Source organism: Eptatretus burgeri, chromosome 17, assembly GCF_056783735.1.
Source record: "Eptatretus burgeri isolate ZD-2024b chromosome 17, Ebu_testis_v1, whole genome shotgun sequence".
NCBI lineage: Eukaryota > Metazoa > Chordata > Myxini > Myxiniformes > Myxinidae > Eptatretus > Eptatretus burgeri.
This window is the reverse complement of record NC_140977.1, coordinates 55,490,347-55,505,346: the sequence shown is the minus strand read 5'-3', so window position 1 is coordinate 55,505,346 and position 15,000 is coordinate 55,490,347. Positions and strand designations below refer to the sequence as shown.

Here is a 15,000-nt window from a genome sequence, read left to right as displayed (position 1 = left end):
TAAGCAGTGGTGAAGAGGATGGTGATGATGAACCTTTTGAACCCGACACTCAAGAATCACACCTTCTGAACCAGGGAGACTTAAATGATCTTGTAAGAGATCTCTCGCTGTCAAAGGCGAAGGCAGAGCTGCTTGGATCAAGGCTGCAGCAGTGGAATCTACTTGAACCTAACACCAAGATATCCTTGTTCAGAGCACGTCACAGAGACATGGCTGAGTTCTTTGAGATGGAAGACACGATGACATTCTGCAGTGACATCAACGGTCTGTTGAAAGAACTTGGGTGTGATCACGATCCTGCAGACTGGCGCCTCTTCATCGACTCGGGGAAGAACAGCTTGAAGGCTGTTTTGCTCCACAATGGCAACGAGAAACCATCAGTCCCACTGGCTCACGCGTTCGGCATGACAGAGACCTATGAGACTATGCGGCAGCTGCTTGATTCCATCAAGTACAATGACTTCAACTGGCACATCTGTGGAGACTTGAAAGTGGTGGCGCTGTTGTTAGGGCTGCAGTCAGGCTACACGAAATACATGTGCTTCCTTTGTCTCTGGGATAGCAGAGACGACAAGAATCACTGGACGAAGAAAGATTGGGAAGAGCGAAAAGAGCATGTACCTGGTCGACACAACGTGAAGCATGTCGCCCTTGTCGACCCAGCCAAGGTTTTCCTTCCACCACTCCACATAAAGCTCGGCTTGATGAAAAGTTTTGTACGGGCAATGGATCTGAATGGGCGTGGGTTTTTATACCTCAAGGAAAAGTTTGGCAACACCTTGTCGGAGGCCAAGATCAAGGCTGGTGTCTTTGTTGGACCGCAAATCCGACAGATTATGAAGGACGAAACTTTTCCGACAACTCTAAACCCCAAAGAGCTGGCAGCGTGGAGGAGCTTCAAAGCTGTGACGGACAACTTCTTGGGGAACGAGCGCACGGACAACTATGAAGAAATAGTGCAGCAGCTGCTGGAGTCCTTCAGGAAACTTGGCTCCAGGATGTCCCTGAAAATCCATTTCCTACACCAGCACCTGAACTTCTTCCCTGACAACTTGGGAGCAGTCTCGGACGAGCACGGCGAGCGATTCCACCAAGAGATTTCACTCATGGAGACGCGTTACCAAAGGCGGCACAACCCGAACATGATGGGCGATTTCTGCTGGTTCCTGCATCGTGAAACTGACACAGAGCAGCGCAAACGCAAAGCCAAATGCCTAAAGCATTTTTAATTACATTCTAGTGGAGTTTTTCTGTAATTTCTATAATTTTGAAGCATTCATGATGAAATAAATGAATAAATGAATTTTTGTAAATTTCATTGAAATCCTGACTTCTAGGCAATGGGAATATTTCTGTTACTGAAAATCCTGACGTGATACAGCAAAACGGTTATGATTTTTGAAATCAGCGTACCCAAATTAGTCTAAATCACTTTACACATCTCCAGTAAAAAAATTTTGTTGTTCAGTGTTATCGGGCGTACTCAGCCCACTACCAACCCTTTACGTGAAGCAAGATGGGGGTTCAATGGGGAAAAAGACGAAGCGAAGCGGGAAAACAGTTCAACAATAAAGCACATTTATTCGCGACGAACGGAAAGCACACAAATACAATTCCACCAAATGCACACAAAAAAAAGAAAACACAATTCCATTTACACAAAAAGCAAACATAAAAGTGAAAACACAGTGCAGAGCTAATACCGACTACCGAGCACACGGCAACACTTATACAATTCTACTTCACAGACGGCGCCGACAACACATACCCAAAACCAAGGAAAAGAAATACCCCAAGAATGAGGTAGGCCTGGGGCCGAGACCTGGTCGGGCCTACCCGTCTGGTGATGAGACGCGGAGCGGCGATGGCCCCGCAACCCGCGGGCCTCGTGGACAGTGCCTGGCAGGGGGTGGGAACGGGGCCCCCTTGGTCGCACTATCTCAGCGCGGGGGGAAACAGGAGGGGGTTGCTGATGCTCGGGGTATAGAGGATCTTTATTATGTGCGCGACGAGCGTCTCCACCTCGGCCAGGTCGCGCTGCCGGCCTCCCAGGGGTGCAGCTCCCTGCACGACGCGAGCACCCCTCGTCCGCCCTCGCCGCCTCTCCACAGCTCGTCCCCTCCGTTCCGACTTCAACGCACACGACGAGCAGCTCCACCGCCCGCGAAGTCTTGACTCTCTGTTCCGACTCCTTCGCCTCGTTCCGACCTTTACTACTTGTTTGTGACTGACGAACACCGTCCTTTTATCCCCCCGTAACTTCGCCTTTGACCCCCTCCCTTTGACCTTTCAACTCGCTCCCCATTGGCCCGAGAAAAAGTGGGCGTGAAGGCTTTTTGATCCACAAATTTGCATATATCGATCGCCCTGGGGGCGGGGCCAATTCGCCCCTCGCTCACCGATTGGACGGCAAAAAGTGGGCGTGTGTCGTTTTGGATCCGTTTTTGAAGCAGAAAATCCGTGATTTTGTACACGCTGTTCAACGTGCGCCCTACACGAGTCCAGCATCGGTGCCCATGAGTGGCGCGAGATGACGGTGATGCGATGGTGGCGAGTTGTGACGGTAAAGGTCGTGGCGGTTGTGGTGAAGCGGTGGTTGTGGTCGGTGGTTGATGTGGTTGTGATCATGGCGGTTGGTCCAAAATAAAGATAGTAAAAGAAAAACGGCTATCCTGAAGAGTCGCAGCACGTATAAATGACATGTATTCCCACTAGACAACGGGTTCGGGCCTAACTACACATGTACTTACCGAGATACCTCACCTAAGGGACCTGAATGGTGGTTTGCGAATCTGGTAACCACAACACTACCCCCTTCCCTTTTTACAGACTCGTCCCGAGTCGTCAAATTTTCGTGTGCCATCATGTGTAGTTTTCCCCTAGTACATTTTACCTACGGATCCCTGAGTGCGACATTCATGGTATTCGTGTCCCCAAAATAAATAACCTGAGGGCTGCGTAACTACCTAAACAAACTCACTCACACGGACGACTTAAATAAAATTGCCGGCGCTAAGACATACATGCCGGGGGCGCACTCATATGTACAGTACATCTTACCTTAACTTACAAATTTTACACTAAACCATGGCCCAGGATCATTGACTCTGCAAAAGAAAGCAGTTAGCAGGGAGCCAGGCTGCCCGCATGCAGTCTCTGGCTCAAACAATGCAGGTGACAGGGAACGTGGCTGGCTGCTCACACGCAGTCCAAGGCCTTCCCTTTTGAACTGAACTCAGTGAACCACAACGGTGCTTGGGCTGCACAACGCAGTCTCCGTGCCAGCTCAAGTGGCACACGCAATGAGCACAACGAATGGATGCATGAACGGTTTGAACTGAATGCAGTGAGCCACAACGGTGCATGGGCTGCACAAACGCAGTCTCCGTGCCAGCTCAAGTGGCACACGCAATGAGCACAACGAATGGATGCATGGACACAAACACGGTGCACGGGCCGCCACTGCAGGCCCGTGTTGTAGCTGCCAACAGGGCAGTTCTCGCAGCTTGCAAACTGTTGCTTTCAGATCCTGGCGCACATGGAAATGAACAGGGGGGGGGGGCAAAAATTGAACGGGGCTGGAGAACAGGGGCAGTGGGCATGGCATGGCAAAGGTGAGCAGGCAAACACAGCCCGCAGAAGAAGGCCGCTGCAGGCAAACACAGCCGGCAGACAAACTGGCCGGCACAGGCCTCGAAGAAAAACAGCCAGCAGCTGAACTGGCCGGCACAGGCCTTGCAGCACACAACTGCCGATGAAGTTGGCCGGCCTCCGCCTTGAAGCAAAACACGGCCAGCCGATGAAGTTGGCCAGCCTTTGCCGTTCAATGGAGGTTGGTGGAGGGAGTGCGGTGGTGCTGGCCACTTGGAAGGCGGGCTCGGACCTACCTACCTGTCTCCCTCCCAACCTATCGCCTTTGCCTGTCACTGTACATACCCACTCCCTTAATTTGTCAAACCCCAATTTAGCCCCAACTTATTTTTTTTTTATTTTTTTTATTTTTACTTCCCCACTATAAATCGTCCCCTAACCCCCTTTATCGTCTTTGTTCGGCTAACCTATTCTGTCACCTAGCCTACTCCCAACCCCTACGTTCCCTTCCCGGAGGGGAATAAGGGAGAGCTAACGTCCTGTGTCGAGGCCCAACGAAGCCCCAGAATGGCCTCCCCAGAGTTCGGCGATCTTAACACCAAGTGGGTCCAGCGGCCCACAACGACAGCGAGGGGATGGATGGTGCGGAGGGGTACATCTCCTAATCTACCCTAACCATTAACTCTTAAACTACCCCGGGGCTTTCAACAAGCGCCTCTCGCTTAAACTATTGGTTCTAACAACCCAGATTCCCGTCGCCTGTGTTGGTGTCCTCACAATTTCGGGCCTCGCCCCCCAATTTTCTCTCCGTGCCCTCACACGGTCTCCTGGCTGGGACACGTGGCTCCCTTTGGCAGGCACGACCCTCTGCCGATTCTCCCGCTATGGCACTCCCGGGCACTACACTGCCTCCGAGCCTACCAGCTCCCTAACACCGGGGTGTGCCCCCCATGGCACCTCCCCTGAAACGCACACGTGGCAGGCCGGCCTCCCGGGCCCCTTTCCGAGGGTCACCCGTGCCCACTGCACTGCCCACGCGGCTAATGGCGCCCCGGGCCCCCGCACCAAGCAGGCGCACCCGTGCCCACTACTCTATCCCGGCCCCCCATGGGCCCATGGCCTACCGCGGCCGACTAGCCTGGTGCCCGGGGTACCCACTCAGCGATACTCACCTTTCGCAGCCACGCTCCCAAGCCCGTCAACAGGGCTCCTGCACCCCTCCAAATGGGTCTCGAGCCTACTTTCCCACCAACAACAAAACGACCTCCATTTTTCAATTTGACTAACCCAGCTAACTCACTCTACACTGACCCCGGGGTCCCTTGGGTGGGAGTCACTCCTCCCCCCAATCACTCATCGCACCATGCATTCCCCATTCGCTCCATACACACAGACCCGCTGGCCTCACTCACTCACCAAGCACATGCTTCCACTTCACTCACCAACAACTCTTCAACACACACACCGCTGAACTCTGCCATCCTCCTAACTACATCCCCTAACTAACTCGTGCTCCCACGTCGTCCCTTAAACTAGTAGCACGTTCCTTTTAACACTACGTAGCTAAGCTACGTCCCCTCTACACATCCAAAGTCTGTCCATGTCTCCAAATAAATCATTTTATTTCCCAACCTAAAGCTCACTAAATCCCTCTAACTAATCCATTCCACGGACTCCATGAGGACTTACCCCTGCCCCATGAAGTCGGTCTAGCTAAGCTAACCCTTCCCCCTAACTAGTTTCCATCCTGTGCCCAGGTCAGGGAGTCTTTCACCCCTTGCCCAGGAATCCTGTACACCCGAAAGTGAGGCTTGTTTTTCCCCCTTTTTTTTTTTCATGCCCAGCACCTGCGCGGCAACTCAGAGCTCGCGCACTTTGCACCTGCCCGTGACGTCATGCAGCTGCACGTGTTCCTCGTCCCTCCTTGGACGGGACCATCCGGCAGAGATACCCCTCCTGCCGGATTCCAACCCCACGTGCAGCCATGACGTCACCGTGCGCATAAAAAAAAAAACACACAAGCCACACGTCTCGAGGGGTTCCCCACGCGAACACATGTGCTTTGCCCGTTGGAGCTTAACACACACGATCGCGTGGAGAACCCGTCCGGTCCAAATCCGTAGTCCTGCCTAAACTTTGTCCGTCCGCGGGATCGGCAAATCCACCGCGTGCGTTTCCGGACCGGGACTTCACTCTCGTAAGCGAGCACGTGGTGGTCTCGTGCGTTGCACAGCACGAACCGCGTGCTCACTGCTGGGTGAACCCGGCACGGTCCTCGAAACAACTACAGCCGCTACTCGGCTTTCGTTTCTCCCATGTCGCCGTCTCCGTCTCCATTCAACCCACGCACACCTGCGTGTTACGACGCACACAGTCCACCCCATCACATTCACACCGGGAGACGCGGCTGCGTGCTCCCGCATGCCAACCGACATCTCCCTCACATACCGCTCTCTCACACACATGGTCTCCCTGGCACACAGCGACCTTGCACACGGCCGTTCACTCACGCGTGCCTCACTACTCACACAAACCATACTACTCACACGTGGTGCTCCATTCACTCGCGCGGGGGCACTCACCCGCGGTGCCTCACCCACGTACGCGAGGGCACTCAACCGCTGTGCCTCATCCACACTGGCCGTTTTGGGAAGCACGCACCCTGGCACAATCGCCACCTCACCATTCACACACGGGGTCGCTTCCACACATGGGGACGCACCCACGCCTTGCACCACACACACAGGGACAACCACACTGGGGATTTGTGTCCCCACAAGGGTCTCCGGGGCCTCTACACCCCCCAAGCTCTCCGTGCACCCGTCCACAGCACTCGTCCCCTCAACCTCGCAAAGCACGACCGAACTCACCTGGTCGTGACTCGCCTCGAGGGGGCATACTCCCTCCCCTTGTTCCTGGAGGAGGTCATCCAGCTGCTCGCACCGGGTCCCCACACGCTCCGCGAGCTCAACCTCACTATCCTCCACTACCTCCGTGTGTGTGTGCGCGTCACTTACCCCGTCTTCATCGTGTAGTCTTCCCTCTATCGTTCCCATCTCCCGTGTCTCTGCCAACTCTTCACCCTTTACCTCCCTTGTCTCAACTATTATTTCTGTTGTCGTCACCTCGTGTCTCGTCTCACACGTTTTGGTCTCCCCATTTAATTTTTCCCTTTCGGTCATCGTCACGACCCTCGCCCAACACGTTCCACGAATTATTTTTTTACCCGCCTCCACCGCGGGCCTGTCAGCCGTTGCACCCCCACCCAGCTCGTTTGCTCCCACACGTGAAGTCGCCATTCCCAGCTCCCTGGTCACGGCCTTCATGCCCGCCTGCAGGCATCGGCCCATGTTCTGCGTCTCACCCCGCAGCTCTTTCATTTCTTCCCTCATTTGCTGTGTATTCGCATCCATCGTCGTTTTCACTTCATTCATTTCGTTTTTCATTTCATTTGTGTTTGCATCCATTTTTTCGATCATTTTCGCAATCATCTTTTCGTTCATTGCCGCCAGCATGGCGCATAGCTGGGCCATGTTGGATGCACTCAGCTGAGCCGTTTCGGCAAGGGTTGGGGAAGGGTTTTGGTGGAGAGGGGGGGGGGAGGTGTCATACACCGCGGCCGCTGCCGCACCCACCTCGGGCCCTGGGTTCAGTTGGGCGAGTCCGTGTTCCTGCACAATCAACATTTCCTGCTCGGGGATTCCATCCTGGACCATGGACTCTACATTATTACACATATACATTTCTAATACCCCCGGCTCCCGCTCGCCTTGAGACGCCATCTTGCTTCTCGTGAAGGGTTAATTTGCTCGCTCGTAATTTGGAGGGAATCCGGGGTCGCTTCTCTCACCCCTGGACCGATTCCCGTAAATTTAGCCGGAGACAGGAGAGCCCGTTTTCCTGTTCTCCGATACCAGTGCCGCGAGGAGGGCGATGAATTTGTATCCCACTCCTGACACCAGTGTTGCGGTCTTCGCGCCCGCCGGCGTGCGACGGCCACGTAACTCGAATCGCGGCACGTCGCCCACCGGACGGACAATCCAGTCGTGACCCTCTCGGACTAACGCCGGGAACCAGTCACGGGTGGACCTTTCGGTCTCACCGCGATCGAGCCAATCAGCCCCCGCGTGGGATAGGGTTGCTCGCCAAATTCGAACTACCTAAGTACCCACGCGGAGGGTAGACCGGGCGATCGCACCTCGCCGCAGGTCGACTTCGGACACGGGCCACTTAAGCGACCCGTTCCGTACTATCAGAATAACCGAGCGGTGTTATCGTCGACCTCGACGGTTCGATTAATTATCGGGCGTACTCAGCCCACTACCAACCCTTTACGTGAAGCAAGATGGGGGTTCAATGGGGAAAAAGACGAAGCGAAGCGGGAAAACAGTTCAACAATAAAGCACATTTATTCGCGACGAACGGAAAGCACACAAATACAATTCCACCAAATGCACACAAAAAAAGAAAACACAATTCCATTTACACAAAAAGCAAACATAAAAGTGAAAACACAGTGCAGAGCTAATACCGACTACCGAGCACACGGCAACACTTATACAATTCTACTTCACAGACGGCGCCGACAACACATACCCAAAACCAAGGAAAAGAAATACCCCAAGAATGAGGTAGGCCTGGGGCCGAGACCTGGTCGGGCCTACCCGTCTGGTGATGAGACGCGGAGCGGCGATGGCCCCGCAACCCGCGGGCCTCGTGGACAGTGCCTGGCAGGGGGTGGGAACGGGGCCCCCTTGGTCGCACTATCTCAGCGCGGGGGGAAACAGGAGGGGGTTGCTGATGCTCGGGGTATAGAGGATCTTTATTATGTGCGCGACGAGCGTCTCCACCTCGGCCAGGTCGCGCTGCCGGCCTCCCAGGGGTGCAGCTCCCTGCACGACGCGAGCACCCCCTCGTCCGCCCTCGCCGCCTCTCCACAGCTCGTCCCCTCCGTTCCGACTTCAACGCACACGACGAGCAGCTCCACCGCCCGCGAAGTCTTGACTCTCTGTTCCGACTCCTTCGCCTCGTTCCGACCTTTACTACTTGTTTGTGACTGACGAACACCGTCCTTTTATCCCCCCGTAACTTCGCCTTTGACCCCCTCCCTTTGACCTTTCAACTCGCTCCCCATTGGCCCGAGAAAAAGTGGGCGTGAAGGCTTTTTGATCCACAAATTTGCATATATCGATCGCCCTGGGGCGGGCCAGTCGCCCCTCGCTCACCGATTGGACGGCAAAAAGTGGGCGTGTGTCGTTTTGGATCCGTTTTTGAAGCAGAAAATCCGTGATTTTGTACACGCTGTTCAACGTGCGCCCTACACGAGTCCAGCATCGGTGCCCATGAGTGGCGCGAGATGACGGTGATGCGATGGTGGCGAGTTGTGACGGTAAAGGTCGTGGCGGTTGTGGTGAAGCGGTGGTTGTGGTCGGTGGTTGATGTTGTGGTTGTGATCATGGCGGTTGGTCCAAAATAAAGATAGTAAAAGAAAAACGGCTATCCTGAAGAGTCGCAGCACGTATAAATGACATGTATTCCCACTAGACAACGGGTTCGGGCCTAACTACACATGTACTTACCGAGATACCTCACCTAAGGGACCTGAATGGTGGTTTGCGAATCTGGTAACCACAACAATATATATACATATATATATATATATATATATATATATATATACATATACATATATATACATATATATACATATACATATATATACATATATATACATATATATACATATATATACATATATATATATACATATATATATATACATATATATATATATATATATACATATATATATATATATATATATATATACATATATATATATACATATATATATATACATATATATATATATATATATATACATATATATATACATATATACATATATATATATATATATATATATATATATATATATATATATATATATATATATATATATATATATATATATATATATATATATATATATATATATATATATATATATATATATATATATATATATATATATATATATATATATATATATATATATATATATATATATATATATATATACATATATATATATATATATACATATATATATATATATATATATATATATATATATATATATATATATATATATATATATATATATATATATATATATATATATATATATATATATATATATATATATATATATATATATATATATATATATATATATATATATATATATATATATATATATATATATATATATATATATATATATATATATATATATATATATATATATATATATATATATATATATATATATATATATATACATATATATATATATATATATATATATATATATATATATATATATATATATATATATATATATATATATATATATATATATATATATATATATATATATATATATATATATATATATATATATATATATATATATATATACATATATATATAGATATGAAGACCACAAGGGGAAAACCAGAGATGTCAGGATAAGTCAATTTTGAAGAATCTGTAAAAAAAAGTTTCAAGACTTTGGTGGACTGTTTAATAACTGTCATAGATTTATTTTCCAGTAAAAGGAAGTGATCATTGGCCGATCAAATTAAGCATGTAGCATTTGCCAAGCTTCTTTGTTATTTAATTTAAAAGCAAAGAACTAATCAATGTTGCAAACTGGCATCACTGGTTATTCCCTTGTTTAATAATTGCCATGCAATTTTAACCCAGGATGTGTAGCAAATTCATGCTTGTTGGTTATTAGCATACATTACATGACTTTGGTGAACACAGATTATTTTTTTAACATTAAACGGTCATTGTTTTTTTGTTTGATTGGTGTTCAACGCCATACTCAAGGGTATTTCCTTATATGACAACGGATTCTCCATTTCTTACTCCGTACGACTTAATTTGATGGAAAACCGGGAGGAAACCAAGGATAAGCCACCCCCGCAATAGCCGAAGTCACCTCATGTGACTCCCTCATATACCTAAGCAGGTTGATTGGGCGGTGGGTACATCGCATGGGGATGGCTACTCAGACGCGCCATCCATTAAGCCACGGCGTGGGTCCCATCAAAGTCACAATAAAGGATTGACCAGGCTTGAACCACGATATGCACCAACTACGGAGCCCATGATATAACCAAATAGGCCATTGTAGTGCTCAGTTTATGCTGTGAAAGTTTTACAACCTTTCATTTTTTAGTTTCTCAACTGAATATTATGGTGGAACAGTTAACATGAATGAAAGGGAGAGAACCAGGAGTAAAGTAATGACAACTCTGGGTTTGTACTTGTTCAGCTTTGACAACACTTGTTTTTTCATTGCACGGCTAAACTTTATACCATATAAATTATAATGTGACACCCCTGGTTATTTGTTAAAGTAATATTGTGAGAGGAAACCTTATGTTGCCAACTATTGGCAGGTGCAATAACCCTGAAATTTATAAAAAGTGACATCACCGGTTTTCCCCTTGTGGTCTTCATATATATATATATATATATATATATATATATATATATATATATATATATATATATATATATATATATATATATATATATATATACATAGTATAATACAACAAAGTATAAAGTATAAAGGGTATAAAGTATAAATGTATGTATATACACATATATATATATATATATATATATATATATATATATATATATATATATATATATATATATATATATATATATATATATATATATATATACATATACATATATACATATATACATATATATTGTTGCGCCCGGGGTCGGGGCGAGAAGACCACGAGGGGGGAAGCTATCTCGGGTTCCCACCAGACTCTGGAATCGCACGCCATCGTACACAGATAACTCCGTGGCGAGGCGGGTCGCTAATCAACCGTGAACACCAATAACTCAACCACGTGACCTTGGGTCCTCTGTCTAAACCTAAGGTTTAACCAGTTGCCCAAAATAATCACGTGACCGAATTACCGGGGAACAAGCCCTCGGTACACCTTGTCCGAGCTGGGTCACCTTTCCGGGTCAGATGCAGCCGAGCGACACTGCCAAGGAACGTACCGGCTCGTAGAACGGATCGTTGGGAGATAAAGTCCCGGCTTGGCTAGGATACGGACCGTGCTGGACCAATAAAAGAAAAGACAAAAACGAGCTGGGAACATTTCTATACCAACATTTATTAACAAACAGGCAAGGAAAAATATGTGGCACAGTGAATGGATTTATTATTGTATGCAAGCAAGGATAGTAAGGAATTTGTGAGGTGCGACAATAAGGCAAGCAACTTACAAAAGCGGACACAGAGCAGACTCATCCCGATATATCTTCGACACTCTTAACTTGGTAAAGGACAGGTGCCATGACTGACTGACTGACTGACTGACTGACACACACACACACACACACACACACACACACACACACACACACACACACACACACACACACACACACACACACACACACACACACACACACACACACACACACACCGATAAAGATGAGGTAATCCGAAGAAAGGAAAGGAGATTTGGGCTAACGGCCTCGCAATACCTTGCACGGTCGGCCGACCGCGCTACCCAGTATGTTTTGGGGGACGCTCCGCTGAGCGATCCCTCCTTGAGAGTCGGTGCATTGTCTCCTGCTTGGTTACTGTCCAGGCTCAGCGCGTGCACCGGTCCAGAGAACAGGCGGGGCTGACAGGCAAGGAAGGCGGGAGCGGAGCCAGAAGGTGGGAAGGCGGGTGGAAGGCGGAGCCAGCAGACGAGAAGGCGGGAGTCAGAAGGTGGAGTCAGGGGGGTTGGCAGTGGAAGGCGGAGTCAGCACGGAAGGCAGGCGGAGCATCAGGCGAATGTAAAGATCCCAGCTGGAGAACGGCTTCACGATCCGCCTTTTATAAGCCCCATGGTGTAGGGCGCGGGTGACCACCCGAAGCGATGCGTCGTCACCCGAATCGTGCACTCCTATTGGACCCTGGCCCCACACTGAGCGGCCACTACGGCCTTAAGTGGTCTCATTCTTACATCCGGTGAAACATGGCTGAGCTGTGGAATTGTCTTGCACCAAACTCCCGAGCCGTTTTCCGGCGTCTGGTCGAGGGTCACGTCGGTCCTGCATGCCTGTTCGGGCACCCCCAGTGCTCTGCGGTTGGCGCTGGTCAACGCACTGGTTCCATCCACATGCCACGCAGCCCGAGCGATCTGGGCCGTGCACTTGCGCCTGCTTGGTGGGGACTGCATTGAGGCAGAGGTGCGAGGAGATGTTGGTGGCCAAGGTGGCGAGTGAAGGTCGACGGTAAGACGCCATTGTAAATTGCCATTGTACAGACCCGAATAAAGATGTGCACCATGCGTGTCCCGTACAGTGCGATGATTAATTATTATCATGGCGTTGCGCGCGTGTCTGTTATCGTACATTTATGCCGGCTCCGCTTTGTGTTATGGATTAAATGAAAGTATTGGAGATCAATCAGGGTTGGAAAGAAGACAAATATAAGTGTTACATGCAGATTCAAATTAAAGGGTGTGCCGCGCACGTCCTGTACAGTGGGTGGAGGTTATCGCTGGGTTACACGCGCCCCATACAGTCTGGTGGTGGAGGTTATCGCTGTGATTTTCAAAAGCGGCCATCTGGGTGCGGTGCCTGCTTTGATTTATTTCATGGATAAGAGGAAAGAGTTGGAATGAAGATAGCGATTGAATGGAAAATGGAGATATAATTAGATCTAGCTGTAAGACCCACACAATGCACTTCATCCTGTTAATCCATTAGACATGAGGGGTCGGTTTAACTGCACATATACTAATGAAATAACTGTCTGGGATCACTGTATGTTGGAAGCCATTGCCATAGAGGCATGCGGTTTCCAGAACCGCAATATACATTAAAAAAAAAAAAAAATATATATATATATATATATATATATATATATATATATATATATATATATATATATATATATATATATACATACACAGTAGACTAGGCGCAAGTCGTCACCATCGGGACCTCGAAAAAAGTGACGACTTAGAAATGTGACGACTTACGCATATGCGAACATTCATGATGACTGTGGGGTGAAGGATGAAGTCGCGCGTGGCCTGGACACATATGTGTGAGAGCCGACTATTGTACCAAAAGGAAAACACAATCCTCGGGGCATAGGTGGGGGTTCATTGGTGAGTTGGAAAGTGATCAAGCAAAGATTGAATTCATGAATCAGTTTATCAAAAGTAAAGATAATGAACAACTGTAAGACAACAACTTTGCCAGCTTATCACCATGATGGGATTGACCAATGAACCCCAGAAACTTTTCTGGCAGCATCTGCCAGAAAAGCCCAGTCTCATCGGCATTGTACACGTCAGGTCAGGGGTCAGGTATGGGAGCATGTGCCAGAACAGCGCGTCGCTGCGTCCACTTTCCGCCGGTACTCCAGGGGCCTCCGTCTGGCCATCCCCCAGGCAGATGCCAGGCCCATCCCCATCTCCTTGAGATGATAGTCAACCTGCTGCAACCATGAGGCACGTGGTCGGCCCACTGGCCTCCTCCACTCATGAGACTCCCTCGCTGAGAGAATCTGGTGAGCAGGATCAGCGTCAGGAAAACGAGCCACGTGTCCATACTGCCGCAGCTGACGCTCACGGACTATGCAGGTAACAAATCTCATCCGAGTCTCTCTCAGCAACCGCTCGTTGGACACAAAATCTGACCAGCGATAGCCAAGGATTCTTCGAAGAGACCTGGTACCAAAGGAAGTACACGTCCCGAGGCTGATACCTTTCCAAGATGTCTTTCAATTTGCCATCTTTCCAGTCGTGCACCACTGCCGAATCCACGCTGCCTGATTCGTCGCACTTCTTGACCTTGCCGATTCCCAACCTCACTTTGAATCTGTCTGTCCAGTGCATCGGCGAGGTCTTGGCATCATCATGCCCGAGGTCCGCAGCAAATTTACGTGCCTTCAGCAGCAACATTTCACCGTCCAACCGAATATTTGGCTGAGCCGACATTTGCCGAAACCAGATGATGAGCGCGTCATCGACATCTTCAAAGGACACACATTTCACGCATTTCACACTTACTAGCGGCCTCGCGATCTTCTCCACTTGTCCAAATATCTTGCCCTTATTCTTCAAGATATTGTTCAATGTCTGCAGTTTGATGTCCAACTTCTCAGCTATGGCTGTTTTCTTCATCAGTGGGTTTTCCTCGCAAAACTGGATAATGTATTTTTCTTGGGAGGTTTTAGTTGTAAGCTTACGCTTAGTCGCCATTGTCCTGCCTGCAGTGCGATCAACGTGTGTACGCAGTTATAAATAGCCCATCACTGGCGATGTAAACCAATGAGCGAGCATCACG

General features: G+C 48.5%; 2 protein-coding genes across 4 annotated transcripts in view; one reads left to right on the top strand and one right to left on the bottom strand.

Moving 5' to 3' along the window:
- The window catches only part of LOC147010164 (uncharacterized), a 3,806-nt gene extending 2,348 nt beyond the window's left edge, over window positions 1–1,458 (top strand). Inside the window, exon 2 of the mRNA XM_085861148.1 lies at window positions 1–1,458. This exon is cut by the window's left edge and continues 439 nt beyond it. Within this exon, the coding sequence (XP_085717274.1) occupies window positions 1–1,229 (1,229 nt within the window). The 3' untranslated portion in view covers window positions 1,230–1,458.
- TBCD (tubulin folding cofactor D) overlaps window positions 1–15,000 on the bottom strand; it is a 181,980-nt gene that overhangs the window by 80,967 nt on the left and 86,013 nt on the right. The window lies entirely within an intron of this gene.